The following is an 18,942-nucleotide window of genomic DNA, read 5'->3' on the forward strand; positions in this document are numbered from 1 at the left end:
TTTGTTAAGAGTTTACCAATAATGCTGCATCTGAAGTCTAAGCAGCTTGTGGACATATACAATCGCATAGTATAAGGCTCTCTAGTAATGTGGAGACAGATATAGGGGTGGTACTTGATATACAGGCTGTCGGGATCCCGGCGCTCAGCATACCAGCGTCGGAATCCCGACAACCAGAGGCTCCCGAACGCGGTCCTCAAGGCACCCCACGGTCCAGGTTTTAAATGAATCCATGCTTGGCCACAGGTGACTTAATTAGCACCTAAGTCAATTTGATTTAACCATCTGTGCTGAGCTATTGTTATACCTAAATCCTGGACTGTTGGGGAGCCTTGAGGGCCGCGTTTGGGAACCTGTCGACAACTATTCTCCCTCTTGGGGTGTCCACGACACACCCATGCGAGCAGCATGGCGTGCACAGCGAGGCCGCAAGGGGCTCTTTTGCGCTCGCCCCACCGCCGGCATTCCGGCAGTCGGGATCCTGGTGCCGGTATGCTGGGCGCCGAGATCCCAAGCGCTGGCGAATTATACTACACCCGGTATAGGTATTGCAAGCATTTCTAACCATTTCTGGTTTCCTTTTTGTCAATGGACAACATTAATGAACTGCAAGTTTACAGTTCATTTTGATCATTTTGTAAGCAGGTTAGTTTTCCTAGATCTAATAAAGTGGTGAGCTTAGATAAACATCTACCTGGCTGAATAGCCCTATCATTTTATCAGCGAAGTGGTGAATTTTCCTTAGACAAGCTGAGACACCTAGCTTCCTCTGTCAGACACTCCAACTACACTGTCCTCTCCAACACGCAGCAATAAAATGGGGTGCGTCCCAATGTTACTGCCCTAGACGGAGGTAAAGGGCCGTGACACCAGATATTAGACATGATCACTAAACACATTACAAAATAAGGAACAGTCTCAAGATGATTTGGCTTCACACTATATGCCTGTAGCCCACAAGCAAACGGCTGGGGCCAAAGTTCTCAATCTCTGCAAAATGCCCATAAAACGACAATCTGAGACAAATACAAAAACAGCACATGCATCCAACAGCTTTACAAACGCATTTCACACCACTTCCAGGGTTACCACCTACCCAAGGGTATATTTAGCAGTGTCTTTTAAATATCCCATTTTCATTTAGAACATTATATATCTCTTTAAAAAAGTAATGTATTCCCCTCCACTTTATATAGATGGTAGGTTTGTGGTGAATAAACAGCAACATCTGTACAAAGTGTGGCTCTAGATTTTGGTTTATAGACCTTTAAGGTTATGCTATATACACACACACACACACACGTGGATAATATTGTCCCCCACTTACACTCAAAGGGGTCCGCACTGTGCTGTAGCGGTACTCGAGCTATTTCTGCACTTAGACTAATACAAGTCACAATACAATAATGTACAAGATGAAATCAGTGGCCGTACCTGGTGCTGCTTGCTGCTCATTCCATTCACTGGCGATCAGAACTTCCAGAATTTGGGTGCTGTACTCTGGGCTGTCCGAGCTGGGAAATAAAACAATAGGTTACTTTAGCAAATAGAGGGAATACAATAAATAAAAACCCACAACAAAAGTGATCTTTAGAATAATAAGAGACAGGTGCATTCCAATATTCATCATGTATGTAACAGTCGCAAACTTAAAAAAAATGATAAATATCTGTATCTCTCTCTATATCTATCTATCTATCTATCTATATGGATTTATTTTTTTAATATTCAGTATGAAACAGGATTTCCATGCTATGGTAAATACCTTAATAGCTGGGTTCTGAAGAGAAATGGGCTAAAGATTTCCGCCAGTAACTTTGCAGTCAGTAGGTTTTTGCCGGAACTCTGACAAAGTTGAAAGAAGTGTTTCAGCAGGTACTGGAGGGTGAGCCAGTACTGGTGAGGCACATTTGCAGACTGGATGATTTTCCTCAGCAGTTGTGCATGGTCGTCAGAAGTTAAGGATTCTACAGACAGACGACGAATAGAAAATAAATAAATAAAACAATCCACTGTGCATTCATAAAGTGAGACTTGCACAATCGTGTAGCGAAACACCCAGATGATGTAGGAGCAGACGATGCTGAGCTGAAGCTGTATTGTGGTATAGACCACACCATTTAGCAGGTGTTATTAGTGTTCTACTTGCTGCAGGTCATTGGCTAGGAAACAACACCCACAGCTCTTGTGTGAAGGTTATCACATCAATATCCTGTTTCTGCGGCATGTGACACAGCGTCAGGTTTGTGGGTTAACACCTAGACGTCCTACACTCAACTCTGGGTGGACTTTGTGTAAAGATAAGCCTCATACAGAGCAGCAGGTGCTGTAGTCTGCTGAACCTAGGAACACCATGTCCTCCCTAAATAGTCTTCTCTTGCCAGTACTGATAAAAGAGGTTAACAATTACCTCTTCTATGCACACAGATACAGAGTCCTTCATATTGTTAAACATTACACATCTAATTCTGCTAAAAAGTAAAATGAAAAGGGGAAATGTGCTTACAGAACCCACCCCAGATATAACAATTATATACAGAGTACGTCGGCAGAAACAGCACTTCTGGCGTACCTCTTACAGCAGACAGCATCTCATTGTATGTGACCGCTGGAATGACGGGGTTTGGGAGATCCAAAAGGTATCTCTGTAGTGCATCACTCAAAGTTGGTAAATCCAGGGGCTCAAGATCAGCTGCAGCAGAATCTAAAAAACAAATAGAACGCAGGATTAAACGTCTGACTTCTATCCAATACAGCAGGCATGTCAAAAACTGCGGCCCCCCGGCTGTTGAGAAACTACACATCCCAGAATGCCCTGAGACAGCTTTAGCATTCTCTGACAGCAAAACTGTGTCAGCGAATGCTGGGATATGTAGTTTCACAACAGCCGGAGGGCCGCAGTTTGGACATGCCTGCAATACAGCCAATCACATTTTCTGATGATTTCATTTTTAAAACATTCCTTAATGAAGCATAAATGTATTTTGTCACATCGAAGCAGTTTCAAATGTTCAAAAGTAACATTATACAAAATTTTCAGCTCACTGCAATACACCGCCCAACAAGGTTATAAAAGCTGATTTTAACAACTCTGGTGTTTTGCCTGTAAATATTATGTATAAACAGAAGTAATGAGGGATCTCTTCAAGGGTGGGGAAAGCTGGGTTTTCAGCGACGCCTAACCCAAGACACAAACAAGCGGTGATCTGAAGACTGCAGGAATGTTAGTGAATCTTAGCAGGTATCAAACTAAATTCATCCCAAAAAAACTTAGTATTGTGCTTTTTAACTACAGCCTTAAGTGGATTTTGACACCATAACTTTAAAAGTTAAGGTATACAGATGACAAATGTCTGTCAGCTCTGTTATTTGCAACATTCTAAAAATCGGAAATAATTATAAAATTCTCTCATAATGAACTCCTACTACTAAATTTTCTTACACTGTTACACTAACACTTACACTGTTACACTGTAAAAGTTGTGTGCAAGATTTTGATCACTGAACATTTGAAACTCAAATGAATATTCGTTCATGGTCTATGGCGACATCTACTGGTGGGAATGTTATATGCAAACCCCAACTATACTGCATTTTAATATCTTGGAATATAGAATACCTAAACATTTTGAAGCAGTCATTGTGTAGGTTGAACCCAGTGTATCGAAGATGCACTGTTGTCATTGGAACTCACCAGATAAAAAAGGTGCCTCAGTGATATAACTAGTATTTTTGTGAATTGATGAGTTGCATTCCAATCGATATTGGATTACAAATGTCTGCCTCTATACAATTAGTTGCACATTTTATTCATCTACTGCACAAGTTTGCACTCGGTCTAATTTTGTGGTCTTATTAAAGAACATTTTGACTGTCCCTCCTCCTGTTACCCACTCACAATCTGTAAGCCCCCATCGGCCCAGGGCCCTATTCCCTATTTCACTCATTCTAGCACTATCCTGGTCACTAGTGTACATTTGTTCCCGTCTCCACTGTTCCCTCCAATGCATCTGATCCACACATTTAGAGGGTAAAGGCTTCTTGATTGTAGATTGCTCACCCCCAGAGTTCCATCATTGGTTGCTTTAGTCTCTAACCTACCTCCATTGTCATGGGTTTAGTTGTATTGTGGTTATTTTTTTTTTGTAATTCTCCAATATTTATTTCATTTTGTTTTCACTGTACGGCGCAGTGGACAAATAATTAAGAATTATTATTACTAACACATACCATATTCAAGGATTTGCCGGAGCTCAGACAGGCTGCTGGAACCCTGGGATCTGTACAATATTGACGACTCCAAGCCTGAAAGAGAAATCTTACTGAGTATACGAATGGAAGTCTGGGCCGAAGTGTAATTGTTCCAATAGGATATCAATAAATAGGAAGCCAGTAGTCCATTGCTTAACTAGGACAGCAATGCCTCAATGCACTCTTAACAGGCTAGCTCCTCACTGTCTCTAAAAAAAAGAAGACATTTACAATTTAATTTTCCAGAATCCTTTTGTAGTGAACATCTTTAGTCTATATATGATCAAAAGGGAAACCAGCTTGAAATATGGAAATACATTGTAGGTTCGCGAGAGTAATAAGTGCTCTCAAATATCTGTACAATCAGCTAGTAGAACTGCAGGAATACAGTAGCAGGGACCCACGTAATTCATGAGATTAACCTTTTTTTGGTGTGCGCAAATATCCTAGCAAAGACATCCTGTGAAAATGGTCCTTGCCATTTGTGGTTGTCAGAGAAGTTGATTTGGACAATGAATTATCACCATTAAAAGTGACCCCACTGCTTGCCGTTCCCTTTTTAACTTCAGAAGGACTTATTACAATGAGATGATTTACAAATAACTTTTTTTCTCTAAGCTGTATATGGCCGCTAGAGAGAAGTTACTATCTAGTTGACGTGGGAAAGACATAATAAAGTTTGTACCTTTTCTTTCAATAGTCTCTACCAGCTTGATAAGGACTGGTGGTGCGGTCTCTGGCGGTGAGAACTGCTCTGTTAGATCAGGAAGCGTGAAAGCTACAAGAGAGGAGAGAAAAGAAGAAAAAAAATCAACTTAATATGATAACTTTGTTACAAAGCACACAGCGAGGAGGTTAAAGTTTAAACTCTGAACAAACACTTTGTATTTGACAAGTCTGCGCAAATGTTGAATGTCACTTCTGTCTCGAAAAGAGGAGACTCCGCCATAATTCCTGTGCTCAAAGGCAAAATATATATTTAAAGTAAACTAGGGGAAAAAAAAAAAAAAACACCAAACACATACAACCATCTACAGATAGAGGGAGCCAAAGACAAGGCGATGGTGCCTCATAGGGCGTTAAATACTTCATACAGCTACACTTCAGGACTTTAATGATATTCTGGGGAATCTTCAACTCAACCATAGCAAGCTTATAGAAGGGATGAACAAAAAGCAAAGCCAATTAGCCAAATCCCGAAGCCAGCTGAACCTTAAAAACGCAGGAACGTCAAAATTTAAAAGCCAGTCATTCAGGATTTAAAATGCCATGACTGCCCTACTCAGGAGAAACTCTGTTCTGACCTAGGGGAACTCGACGCACTCTAAAAAAAAACCGTAAATACAAACAACCCATCAAGAATCTGACGCTTTCCTAGGCTGCCTTTATATTGGTTTCAAAAATGGAGGGGGAAGACAATAAAACCTAGATGTTTCCTTCTATTTGCTTTAAAAGCAAACCATGCTTTCTGAGTGATCTCTGCTATCTAACCCTCCTTTTCATAAGCCTTTCCACAAAGAATGCCTGGACAGTAAGTTTTCCCAGATAGCCACACATCTCAAATATTTACTTTAAAGCAGATCGGACAGGAGTTTTACCATATTCTTTACGGGCATATAACCAGGGAGCAGTTACACGACTGAGAAGGATGTTTATAAGAACCGATGACGGCTCAGCAGCTACTAGACATCTGCTTCTTATAGCTCCCACATTCTCTCCAACACTGTATGTAACAAGCTGGCCATTTCTAAAGTGAAAAATGTCCCAGTTGTTGGAAAATTTTGTAGAAAAGGAACTAAACTTGCAGATTTTACAAGCATTTGCCAACCGGATCCAAGTTAAACATATTGTAAGCTGGAAAAGCAGATACACCAGCAGTTTTTAGAATGAAAAGGTGCATTATATCCCGTTTACAGCTGTAGCAACAAGAACTGGGGAGGGAAAGGCACAGGATTACTCTGCAAGTATTGCTAAACCCTCAGCACTGCTATGCTGAATATGCAGACAGCCCTGGCCTCTCTCAGGGCATTCTGGGACTCACAGCAGCTGGGAGTACCACAGTTAGTCCGCTACAGAAATGTAAGTTATTACAGGCCATGTCTGCACCTCTTGTATTCACTAAGCGTGTCTGAAATGTACAAAAAAAACCCCACCAACCTACAAAAAATAGATCTTTAAAAATATACAGGGGAGGGTCATATGCGCTCTGGTTTAGGAGACAAAATAAAGGAACCTCAACGGCAAACACACACTTTGGAACAACTGAAAGTGTCCAGATCGGAAATGATACTATGCTACTCAGACAAAGAAAGACATATAAAGCTCAGGCAGTACAAGGCCCGGAACATCCCTGCGTTATTAAGACTTCCAAGTCTGACGTTGTTTGAAGACATCTTTAAAAAGGACTTTCTTCTTTTTGTGCTGTAACCCATTTAATAACTCAGGCATCCAAATGAAACACAACTACAGCCCCATAAAAGCATTCATTAAACTGACGAGAACAATTAATCCCCTTCTTACAGGAATTAAACAATAATCCCATATAATCCTGTGCAATTTACAGCCACGCAGCTACCTCGGACCATACTGCAAAGTTTAGGGCTTGTTCACATCAATGTGCCAGAAAAATGCATTAGACATAGGACGTATGGATTCTTACGGAGATACTAGCCATGCATTTCAAAGTTTTAAACCCGTGTTATAAATTCATGGCAGTTCGTTCTCATGAGCTTTTACCCAGTTCCCAGCTCATTTGTGTGAGCCAGCCCCTAAATCTCTCTGTTGCTGCAGGACTGCTAGACTTGCATAATCAGCACTGGAGTGAAGGGCAAAGTGCACCGAGAACTCTGCTAGATGGATTCCTTGAGAGGAGGGCGGCACGCAGAGATATTAAGTACTCCCCTGTGATTGACCGATAATCCCAGAGGCGGTTATTTAATGAATTTCCAGGAGACGACAAAATGAGAAGTACACAGCTTTGAAGTTTGCCAAGAGTAAAAAGCTACGCTGTCTGTTCAAACTTTGTATGTCCAGACTTCTGAAGTGCTATGGGAAACTAGTAGCAGCTCTTTGCCTGCCTATTCCCTGCGTACAGTACATTACAGGCCTGTGCTTGGAAGGGTTTAATGTGAAGCATAACTCATTTATACACAAAAGATGGTGGTACGAGTCGACTACTGCTGGGAAAAAAAAAAACGAAAAAAAAAAAAAAAAAACAGAGCGGAATGGGTATATGCAGAGATTCCCATTTGATAGCAGTTGTCTAAATGATTCATAAAAGTTTCTCAAACTATTCTAATCTTTGGGGTTAGGATTCAACAGAAATAGGTGTATAAAGAAGCCATTCTATAATACCAAAATGCTTGAGACCAGAAGTATTTTGGATATCGGATTTTTACGTATTTTGGAATAATTGCATACTGCATAATGAGATATCAAGGCGATGGGACCCAAGTCTAAGCACAGAATGCATTTAATGTTTCATGTACACCTTGTACACACAGCCTGAAGGTCGTTTTAGCTAATATTTTGAGTAACTGTGCATTAAACAAAGTTTGTGTACATGGAGCCATCAGAAAACAAAGGTTTCACTATCTCCCTCAAAAAATTCTGTATTTTGGAATATTTGGATATGGAATACTCAACCTGTAATGGCCAAAAGACTGGACAAGCAGATAAAATCCCACTGCAGCTTAGGTAGAATACAGTTACTATATAAACAGTTGCAGCTAGTAGAAGAGGAGAAAGGAGACTTTCCTACTACATAAAATGATGGGGATGTCAACTAAATGCAATTATATGACCAATGAAAGATGAGGGCAAATAAATTCCTGAAAGATTTTTAAGCCCAGAGAAAAGGCACAAAGCAAAATATCACTGTTACCCTCACACACATACCAAGGATCAGACGCTGGGACATAAAGTACAATATACATGCAGAGTCTGTAAAATCAAGGAAAAAAAGAATAACTTCACGTTTCCCTTCATGAATAACATGGGAGTTTCCATGAAACAGCCCATTTACAAAGCCCACTGAAAGGAATGCAAGCTGTTAAAATAACCTCTCTGCTTCATTCTTAGCTGTAAATGCTAATGCAGGACTCTGGAAAGGGAATGTGAATAGCGCCTTTTCATTTTAGGAAAGCAGACAGGAAATGATAATCGCTGAGTTGTGGGGTGTGGGAAAGGTGGGGGGGGAGCAAAAAAAAAAAATAAAAAAAAAAATATATTATATATATATATATATATATATATATATATATATATATATATATATATATATATATATATATATATATATATATATATATATATACATTTTGGCTAGTCAAAGGCTGAATGAAGTTTCAAAGATCAGGGAGGGGGAGAGGAAAAGGAGGACATTAAAATGCAGCGGTCCATGGCATGAATATGTCCACAGAGCAGGAACAGGAAGCAAGTAAAACACACCATCTTTTTTTTTTTTTTTTTTTTTTTTTAAGCCATTCTGCAGATTCCTTAAACATGAAGCAGGACTCGGGGAGCTCTCCCATAAGCAACACAGGGGAGCCCTGTACTGGAGGACAAGCCTGAAATCAAAGCTAAGCAGTCAATGCCTTTTATACCTGCTACCAAAATTCTGGCTTGCTTGGAGCTGTTCTGGAAGACGGACTGAAGCTTGGGGACACCAAACCCCACCTTTAGAAACTTTGCAACTTTGTTAATCCCTTTGCTACAGTCCTCAATCAGTTTTTCGCTAAGTGCAATCATTTTCCGATCTCAGATGGGTTTTTCAGCAGAAGGGAAATAGACCCACTGCCCGAGCACCGTTAGAAGCTCCTTACTCGGTAGATGGACAAGTGTGAACTGTAGGACCTCCTGCAGGTAGTACAAAAAGGCTGATGATGACATGTCATCCAAACAGCATTTTCCACTAAGTCTATTTTTACTTCCATACAGCGGCAGCAAATCAGCCGGCTTCATATCTCAAGATGCCCATCCAATCCCCTGGCTCTTGTCTCCTGGTAAAAGAGACTGGCCCGAACAGAGACCCCCGAGGCAGGCAGCATACCTTACATTGAAAGCCTTGCCAACATTGCTGCAGAGTGCAAGATGAAACCAGCTCACAGCTGCACCTTTTGAAGAGGTTCGCAGCAGAAAGATATTATAAAACTAATACCTGGCACAGTAACGTGGAAAGTTAAAGCTTCTATATTTGTTCCAGACACACATAACTGAGCCAAATTACTGAACATCAACTCATGAATAGAATTCAAAGAATAAATGTGTATGTGCATGATCCTTACGCAGGGGGCTGAAGACTTCTAGGTAAAGCAGGAAACAAAAAAAAATAAAAAATAAAAAGTGATTTATGGGGGTCAATCCAATTCCGTGCCAATGTCTCGCACTCGCGAGTTAGTGCAGCAAATGTCGCACTTTACGGCCGGCTGTACTCACACAAAAACAGTTTAGTGCGAGTTCTGGTTGAAATCAGGCCACGAAAGGTGCGAGATGATGTTGACGTTGAAGTGCCATGGCAAACGCAATTCGCATCCTTCACAGCTAATTGGATTGACCCCTATGAACAAAGGTACAATCATCTGCACACAAACATTAAAAAGAAAAGAAAAGGAAGAAGCGGTACATACAGAGAAAAATTAATTCTCACAAACCCCTCTTAGGCTAATTTGTCGCTCACTTTGGATGAATATAAATTATATAAACCAGGAGATAAAGATAGCCCTGAGCATGCAAGCTTTCCATCCAATAGGTGCATTAATCTTAGAGCCTTCATGGAGTGTCTGATATGAGATGTACTAAGCCACTCAAAATAAATTACAGAATCTTAGCGGTCAAAAAGCCATATTTTGCAAACTCAACACTGGGTTGTGAAACTTTAACACATTCAACATCATGTTTGGGTGAACCAGACTAGCTATATGGGAGAGGGGGAGCAATGAGAGGTGCTACCGTGCTTCAACATCAGGTAAAGATGTGGTTTTTTGCATCATTTTGGCCAAAAGCAAGGGCCTATCTGCTGCGTCCAGGTGACATCGGGTTAGTAATGATTAGTAACGTTTAGAGTGCACCTGCATTCTTTTTTTTTTTTGTGTGTGAACCAGAATAGCCACAGAGCAGGATGCCTACCACCCCTTTCATACACTATGGTGGCAATTTAACTAGCCGTTTGGCCACAATGAAGTAATCCCGAAAAGAGGCACATTGCATCCAGCTACATCCTACACAGAGATGGGCAAAACGAGCACTGTTCCTGCTACCACAAAGGACAAATGTGTGCAGTCGAACATCACCCCTAGATGAATCCGCACCCTATGAAAGCCTCAAAACACAGGCATGTTGTAGTGACAGTAGTAGTTTTACTTCTCTCCATTGCTGAGCACTTATCTTCTTTCACCTTTAAATGCTAAAAAGTCTGACCAGTACAGATTTCCTAATTAGTACCCAGCCTAAAAGAGCCAGTGCAGGTGAATAGTCTGTGAGGTGTTGTACATCATGTCCTGACAGGTCAGGCCTTAGTAAAAGTATGAATTATGACCACTCATCTACTTTTTATTTGCTATAGAGTATGCTTCTTAGAAATAGGAGCTATAAATAAGAGAACAGATGGCTTTTGTTGGCTCCAATCAAAGCAGAGCCACTCTCTGGAAGTAAGCCCTGGGGAATTAAAGCTAGATTGAGTTCTGCTGCCCCCTACATGCCTCTTATGCATTAAAAAGCTCACAGCACTTTAGATGAAGAGCCATTTAATACATACAAATAAAAGAATGCCAAGGCAAAGTCTGCATCTCCCTCTCCTGTATGCTCATTGCTTTTTAAGAATGTGTTGTATAACTTCAGTATCTACTTAAGAGAGCACTAGACTAGACTGACATCTCAAGTAATTTTTTTTTTTTACACCATTTACAGTAGAGTCATTGGGGGAATTCAATTCCCCAACATTGACACCATGTGCCAGCACTGCAAGTTTTTCTTTGTACCCCATACAGGTTTGAGGGGAACTTGCAATGTCGGCACTACCTTAACTGGCAGATAAACGCTGCCAGCATTGCGGTGGCACACTGCGAAAAACGGAATCCCCTGGTCTGCAGCCCCTCCAAAGAACTGAATTGCCCTGTCTGCAGCCACGCTGTAGAGCAGCACAACCAGGCTGAGTACTACATGTGTTGGGTCAAATTGCAAATGTGCAATATCAAGTTAAATATTGCAGAGCTTGTCAACTTTTAAATATTCTAATTTTACATACATTTGACATTAGAAGTTTCCATTACCAATGGATAAATCAATAATGTACATTTAGGTTTAAAAATAAATATATTATATATATATATATATATATATATATATATATATATATATATATATGTGTGGAACAGCCACATAAATATAATAAAATCTTTTTTTAATATACCCAATGTTCTGTCAAATGGTTTATAATCACAACGGTATAAGGCGGCACTATACAAACAAAAGGCTGATGATGACGACAGCCTACAATTTCAATAGGATAAGATTTGCCGAACGGATGATTCCAGAATAACAAAAATTAATAAAAAAAAAATTAAACCATATATTACTAAACACATAGCAATATTTTCATTTGCAGTACATATTTCTTGCCTATACATAACCAATACTCACAATTAACTTCAAGTAAACCCAATTGGAGACACTGATTATGTAAACTATGAACACGCAAATAAAATGTACCTCTAACTCCAACAAATCAGTCTTTTACCCATACTACAACGTGAAAGTACAAAATTCCTATTAACATTACTAATCCAAAAAAGGCCACTGAATTTCTGACGTTTTCAGGGACACCATTAAGTTGGTAACCTGCACACATATATAGAAAAGGCAGCAATTTTGTATAATGAGCCCATTACCTGCCTATGGAGGATGAACTTCCCTTGGGCACAAAGAGAGCAATTCGATTGTTGGCCAGGAATTTAGCCAGAGAGCTATTCAATTCCTGTGATGGGTGCTTTCTTGCACCGGAATGCTAAAATGTAGCCACGTTAAGCAGCTTCTCCTGTGCCACTGCAGTCCCGACCAGCCCCGGAACCCTACTTTTCTGCTTGCAACCTCCCGAGTGAGCAGAAATACACAAGTGCAGCCTCTGGGCTGGTCGTGTAAAACAAATAAACCGATAGAAGCCAAGTTCCCAGAATTAAAACTGAATCACCACCACAGTCACTAGTTACTGGTGAACAAACTGATGGGTGCACTGAAAGGGTGGGGTTACAAATATGTATTTATTTCATATATGCCTCACACGTGCAGAGTGGAAATATTTTGGAATGATCCTTTACCTGCTAATAATTTGGTTGTGTGCATGTCAGTCTTATGCTCCTATAGGCGATGACAGATCTGCTCTCTGAAATGCCGAAACTGTAACACGGTACTGTAGTCATGGGCAGGAGAAGGTGACCTGAGCACAGGGTAGAGCCCAATAAATATAACTGGCTGGCAAACAAACGCTGACAGGTCAAGTCAGGCTTTCAAGCCAATGTATTTTTATATTGCGCATCATTGTTTTGTATCCTCTAGACTTTTCATAGCAACCCTGGTAGATGTCTATATATACACACACACTCGCTATAAAAGACATCTATATGCATCATACGGTATATAGCGTATAGACTGCAACTATAGGGTACACTAGTATAGTACACACAGACACAAGAGGGGCTGGTGATAAATAGCACTCTCATTAAGTGATAGCTTGCAAGGATTTCAGCAAGAAGGTCCTCCTAATACACATGGACCTAAAATTACAAGGCTCTTTTAGGATTGGTAAAAGCAACGGTGAAACCGCTGCACCTGTTACCTATTTTGGCATTGCCAACGTCTCACTGTTTGAGCTACATTTGGTCATACTATGCCTCTACGCATGGCTACCACTACTCATCCCACTGGCTGTAGAAGAGCAGGGTGACAAACGGTAGGTCACAGGGCAGCACAGCCAAGTGCATGGAAAGAACGAGTCCTGGAGCACCTATATGCACCAGCATCTTCCGGACAGAGGGCAACATGCAGTTTCTGTAGGCAAAGCATTAGTTAGGGACATAGGATACTGCATTCTGTTTATTTCTGACCCACCTGTTACAGATGGCAAGCACATATCCCCACTGGCAGTAGAAGTCAAGGTTACCGCCATGTCAACCAAACCAGATTTATGTCTCTGCTATGAATAACTTAACACAAAGGCCGGTTCAACCATCTGGATGGGTGCCTCTCACTTCTTTGGTTTCCCCTCTGGTAGGCTGACCTCTCTACATCGCAGCTAACTGGGTGGTAAATGGCCACTGAGCACTCGCTCCAGAGAGCAATCACCCACGCTAGAATAAATGCCTGGATCACTCAAGCTCACCAGTAAATGGTTTGGTGAATGGACAACAATTAAATGTGAATAAATTCCTCTGAAATGCCACAAAATCTTGATACGTTTGCTTATCTATGCTACACATTCATTCAAAGCACATACACAGAAACCTCTGAAATCTTTATACTACTGGTGTTTTTATTATTTATATAAATATATTCCAGTATCAACCTAATGTGAATGACTGATATTCTCTGTAATGCCCTGCGTATTATGCGGACACTATATAAATAACTGGTAATAATTAGTAAACTGTACAAAACTAATAATTTGTCACAAAGGTTACAACCAAATGGGGTAGACAGTGTATGTATATGAAAAAGGAAGACACATGGCGGTACGTGTTAGTCAAAATAAGCGTAGATTACAATAAACATTGCTTTGTCTTGCTATGCCAATGGTTTGGGTGTAGTAGGGTATGCCGACGGACGGGCTCCCGGTGACAAGCATACCGGCGCCGGAATCCCAACAGCCGGCATACCGACAGCTGGGCGAGTGCAAATGAGCCCCTTGCGGGCACAATGGCGCGCCCCGCTATCTATTCTCCCTCCAGTGGGGTCGTGGACCCCCAAGAGGGAGAAAAGATGTCGGTATGCCGGCGGTTGGGATTCCGGCTCCGGTATGCTGGTCGTCGGGAGCCCGGCCACGGCAAACAGAAGACCACCCCAATGGTTTACGTCACTGGGGTCGATTCTATTCGGCAACTAAAGAATAGCGCCGGGAATTCGCTCCCGACGCTATTCAATTCAGCTGCTAGTGACCCGCAATTGTCGGGAATTCTTCTCTCATCCCCGGGGGATGAGAGAAGAAACCCGACAAAAGTGCTGCCTCGCGGCCGGCGCGAGGCTGATTCTGTCAGGAATCAGCATCGCCGCGGGTAGTTAAGTCGGAGAATGCCCGTTCTCCCGACAAAACTACCTGTTTAGTCGGCGAGAACGGGACATCGCCGACTTAACTGGAGCTGAATTGAATTGCGTCGGGAGCTAATTCCCGGCGCTATTCTTAAGTTGCCGAATAGAATCGACCCCACTGTGTTACAGGTGCAAATAAAATCTAGGATTATTAGAGTAACTTCCATTACAGTCTCAGGAAAGTGCTGCAAGTTAAACTGGAGTAATGAAAGTCCTTGCTATCAAGTTTATTACAGCTCAAAAAGGAACCCCCACCCACCCCCCAACAAATTGCATTAAATGACCAACCTCAGGCTATACTTGTGCATGCTGCAATATAATATACAATAAAGGTACTCCTGCAAAGTAAGATATTACATACCACTGCCAGCATTACTATAATCTGACATACCATTGCTAGATTCAGGTCTTGCAGAATGCCCAGGGCAGAACAAGTTCATGTTTTTTCTAATGTCTTTTATTAGTCAAAAACCAATTGTGAGGGCAAACTGTCACTTCACATATAGGCCTGCCTGCTGGAGATAAGGGTTTACACAACCGTCTGTATCTCCTGTGCCTGCTGCCACATACAATACTGCACATGTGTCAGAAACATTTACACAAAAAAAAAGATAGAAAAGAGTTATGTAAACTGCACCCATGAGGAGGGGGTGGGCCAGTGATTATCCTGCAGTGTAATAAAACAGTGGTGTGCTTCTACATTTCACTCTAAAGCATGCAAAGTATTGGATTCCAAGCTTACTCACACCAAAAGAAGGTAAAATCACATTAGCCATTAAGAGATTGCCAAGAAAACTAATGGTGACCGCTTGATTTTCCACCATCACTGAATCTGGAAATAAACTCTGCACATACTATACTACTGGAACACTATCATCTCCGGCCCAGAACAACAAATTGAAACCACATTTTGACTCTAGTTTTCCCTGTGAATTTTACAGTCCGCCCTCACCCACCCCACTGAATATTGCCCCTTTCCTCCTTCTAGAATAACAGTCCATTTTATCTGACATTTAGTAAATTCTCTGGCGTTCTGTGATCTTGCCAATAGACTTTTCTTCTTCGAGAAAAAAAAAAGAAAAAAAAAAAAAAGCCTATTGCCAACTTAAACAGCAGTCTCCTCGGGCGATTAAATAATGAAATGCACATGTACTTGCTTGCACGAACCTGACAAATGAGAACGTCTTCAACTCGGCTACACTGTTGCACAATCGCTGCACTGGGGAGGGGGGAGAACAGGAACAGTCTCTCAGCATTGTACATACTAAAAGTAACACTGCCATGCAGAGAGCAAACATAGGGAGGAGAGCATATTCTGAAATGTGCTTTATGCTGGAATACCAGACTGTCCTCTTGCCTCTCTGCTGACTGATTTGTTAAACCCCCTTCCATGAAGGTTAATCCTACAAGCTTAGCATTTTATATGGCAGTTGTTAAATTGGATGAGAGAGGTATACACCCTGCCCTGCTCTTATTTTGCAATCTAGGATAACCTTGCTAACACAAAGGGTAGCGACTCACACTGAATCAGCGATGCAACCTCATTTTACAGGTCAAGAGGTGTTTAGAAATGTATAATAACTACTGAATAGACGTTCATAGAGCCAAATAGAAATGGCGAGGACATATGCCCAAGTTTATTTACAGTGCAATACTCAATCAACACAGAGTAATCCATTTATCAGTAGGACACAGACTATATATTCACAGCAACTAGTGGAATCACTTGCACAAAGGGGGCAATTCAATCGTTTTCCTCAACAGGTACCACCAGGGGGCGCAAAGCCTTAGCCTCTTGAGGTGCGAGAAGAAATGTGTGCAGTCAGTAGTTTTGGCGCCATAACCACAGCTTTAGACGAGTTTACCCGCTTTGCGCAGCTAAACCAGATGCTTCAGGGTGCATTGATACTAATCGGCACCCGAACAGAGCAACAATTGAATTGCTCTGTTGGGTACCCATTTGTATATGCCTTAGGGATGGCTTAGTTCTGAGTAAATTGATAGTATGCATTCCCAGAACGCCCAAAATGGTTGCCTCAATTGTATAGACAATGGGTTCATTATAATCTGGTGACTTCTATAAGCAGTCAAACATGATTAGGGCTCCTAGCAACACATTCCTTTTTAGTGTAAGCATCTAATGAACCATAAATGAACACAAGAAATGGGAATTGTTTTCTATAACGAAACAGAGGTGCCAGGTGATTTTATTGCCCAAGCAAACTTTAACTGGGGGCTTGACAAATTTTTCTAAAATCTAGGAGCCAGGATGAAAGCGCAGGAGCCAGATAACTGACGACAATACCCGTAAACCAATCCCCACAGCCACACAACCAAGCGGTTACTCCTGGGATTCCAGCCCTCTGCATCCACACTGCACTGCAGCTATCCCCCAGGCAAAACAATCCCTCCTCCCCTGTGGCCACATCACTACCCTGGCCACGCATAGACCCTTTTATTGGTGATCTCTATGCAGCTGGAGTTTGGAGACAACAGACAGAGCAGGATGGGACAGACGGGCACAGCAGTCAGCGCAGGCTGGGACAGACACTCGGCACATGCACTTCTGTGCAAGAAATGGCCGCCGCAAAACAAGCACGCCTCCATAAATCTCCGCTGGGGCTTTTGGGACTGAAGAGGATCTGCTTCCTCCCTCCAAAATCTGGTAGCCAGGCAGCAAAATCTAGGGGGCATGGCTAGATTTTGCAAGAAAGAAATTAATTTAGGAAGAAAGTTTACTACTTACAATATTTCATTTTAAGTAACTTTGATGTTCACAGAGGGTTTAAAATGCGCCATGGAAAATACAAATGGAGGCAACTGGGATCAGCTCCAGGAAATAAGAGAACATCCTGAGATATCATCAGTCTTGCTGAAAGATTTTCAACAAACGTGGATAATTTACAGAAGCAAAAGTTTAGAAGAACGGACAGTAAACGCAAACAGCTAAAAAGCAGAATACAGGAACATTTAGTTGTATTTTGGTAAAACACAATAGAAAGAAGAAATAGGAAATATGAGGAGAAAAAAAAAGCAAAGACTAACTAGCACACTCAGGTTAGGAGGTTGAAACCACAGTGCAATTAAAGCCACACTGTCACATTTCTACAGAGGTAAAAGGAAAATAAACACAAAACTTACAAAATACAGTCTACAGGGCAACTGGTTTCTTACAAATTCACATTCAGCGGCTAATTCAAAGTTAAGCAAAGAAAAAAAAAATAAGAATTTACTCACCGGTAATTCTATTTCTCGTAGTCCGTAGTGGATGCTGGGAACTCCGTAAGGACCATGGGGAATAGCGGGCTCCGAAGGAGGCTGGGCACTCTAGAAAGATTTATGACTTCCTGGTGTGCACTGGCTCCTCCCACTATGACCCTCCTCCAAGCCTCAGTTAGGACACCGTGCCCGGACGAGCAGACATAATAAGGAAGGATTTAGAATCCCGGGTAAAACTCTTACCAGCCACACCAATCACACCGTACAACTCGTGATACTATATCCAGTTTGACAGTATGAAAACAACTGAGCCTCTCAACAGATGGCTCAACAATAACCCTTTAGTTAACAATAACTATTTACAAGTATTGCAGACAATCCGCACTTGGGATGGGCGCCCAGCATCCACTACGGACTACGAGAAATAGAATTACCGGTGAGTAAATTCTTATTTTCTCTAACGTCCTAGTGGATGCTTGGAACTCCGTAAGGACCATGGGGATTATACCAAAGCTCCCAAACGGGCGGGAGAGTGCGGATGACTCTGTAGCACCGAATGAGAGAACTCCAGGTCCTCCTCAGCCAGGGTATCAAATTTGTAGAATTTTGCAAATGTGTTTGCCCCTGACCAAGTAGCTGCTCGGCAAAGTTGTAAAGCCGAGACCCCTCGGGCAGCCGCCCAAGATGAGCCCACCTTCCTTGTGGAATGGGCATTTACAGATTTTGGCTGTGGCATGCCTGCCACAGAATGTGCAAGCTGAATTGTACTACAAATCCAGCGAGCAATAGACTGCTTAGAAGCAGGAGCACCCAGCTTGTTGGGTGCATACAGGATAAACAGCGATTCAGATTTTCTGACTCCAGCCGTCCTGGAAACATATTTTCAGGGCCCTGACAACGTCTAGCAACTTGGAGTCCTCCAAATCCTTAGTAGCCGCAGGCACCACAATAGGCTGGTTCAGGTGAAACGCTGACACCACCTTAGGGAGAAACTGGGGACGAGTCCTCAATTCTGCCCTATCCATATGGAAAATCAGATAAGGGCTTTTACATGATAAAGGCGCCAATTCTGATACTCGCCTGGCTGAAGCCAGGGCCAATAACATAACCACTTTCCACGTGAGATATTTCAGATCCACGGTTTTTAGTGGCTCAAACCAATGTGATTTTAAGAAA

At 41.8% G+C, this 18,942-nt stretch overlaps 1 protein-coding gene across 4 annotated transcripts in view; it reads right to left on the reverse strand.

Moving 5' to 3' along the window:
• The window catches only part of PIK3R1 (phosphoinositide-3-kinase regulatory subunit 1), a 70,198-nt gene that overhangs the window by 18,950 nt on the left and 32,306 nt on the right, over positions 1–18,942 (reverse strand). For 2 of the 4 annotated variants that reach the window (XM_063963379.1, XM_063963387.1), the window contains exons 2-6: positions 4,937–5,029; positions 4,231–4,305; positions 2,573–2,704; positions 1,766–1,967; positions 1,435–1,514 (exon numbers count right to left, since the gene is read on the reverse strand). In XM_063963379.1, coding sequence (XP_063819449.1) covers positions 1,435–1,514; positions 1,766–1,967; positions 2,573–2,704; positions 4,231–4,305; positions 4,937–5,029 — 582 coding nt within the window. Of the gene's footprint in view, positions 1–1,434; positions 1,515–1,765; positions 1,968–2,572; positions 2,705–4,230; positions 4,306–4,936; positions 5,030–8,855; positions 9,121–12,563; positions 12,604–18,942 lie in introns of those variants that run through there. The other 2 variants (XM_063963392.1, XM_063963382.1) reach the window with 2 other exon arrangements.

The sequence above is a fragment of the Pseudophryne corroboree genome, chromosome 1, assembly GCF_028390025.1.
Source record: "Pseudophryne corroboree isolate aPseCor3 chromosome 1, aPseCor3.hap2, whole genome shotgun sequence".
Classification (NCBI taxonomy): Eukaryota; Metazoa; Chordata; class Amphibia; order Anura; family Myobatrachidae; genus Pseudophryne; species Pseudophryne corroboree.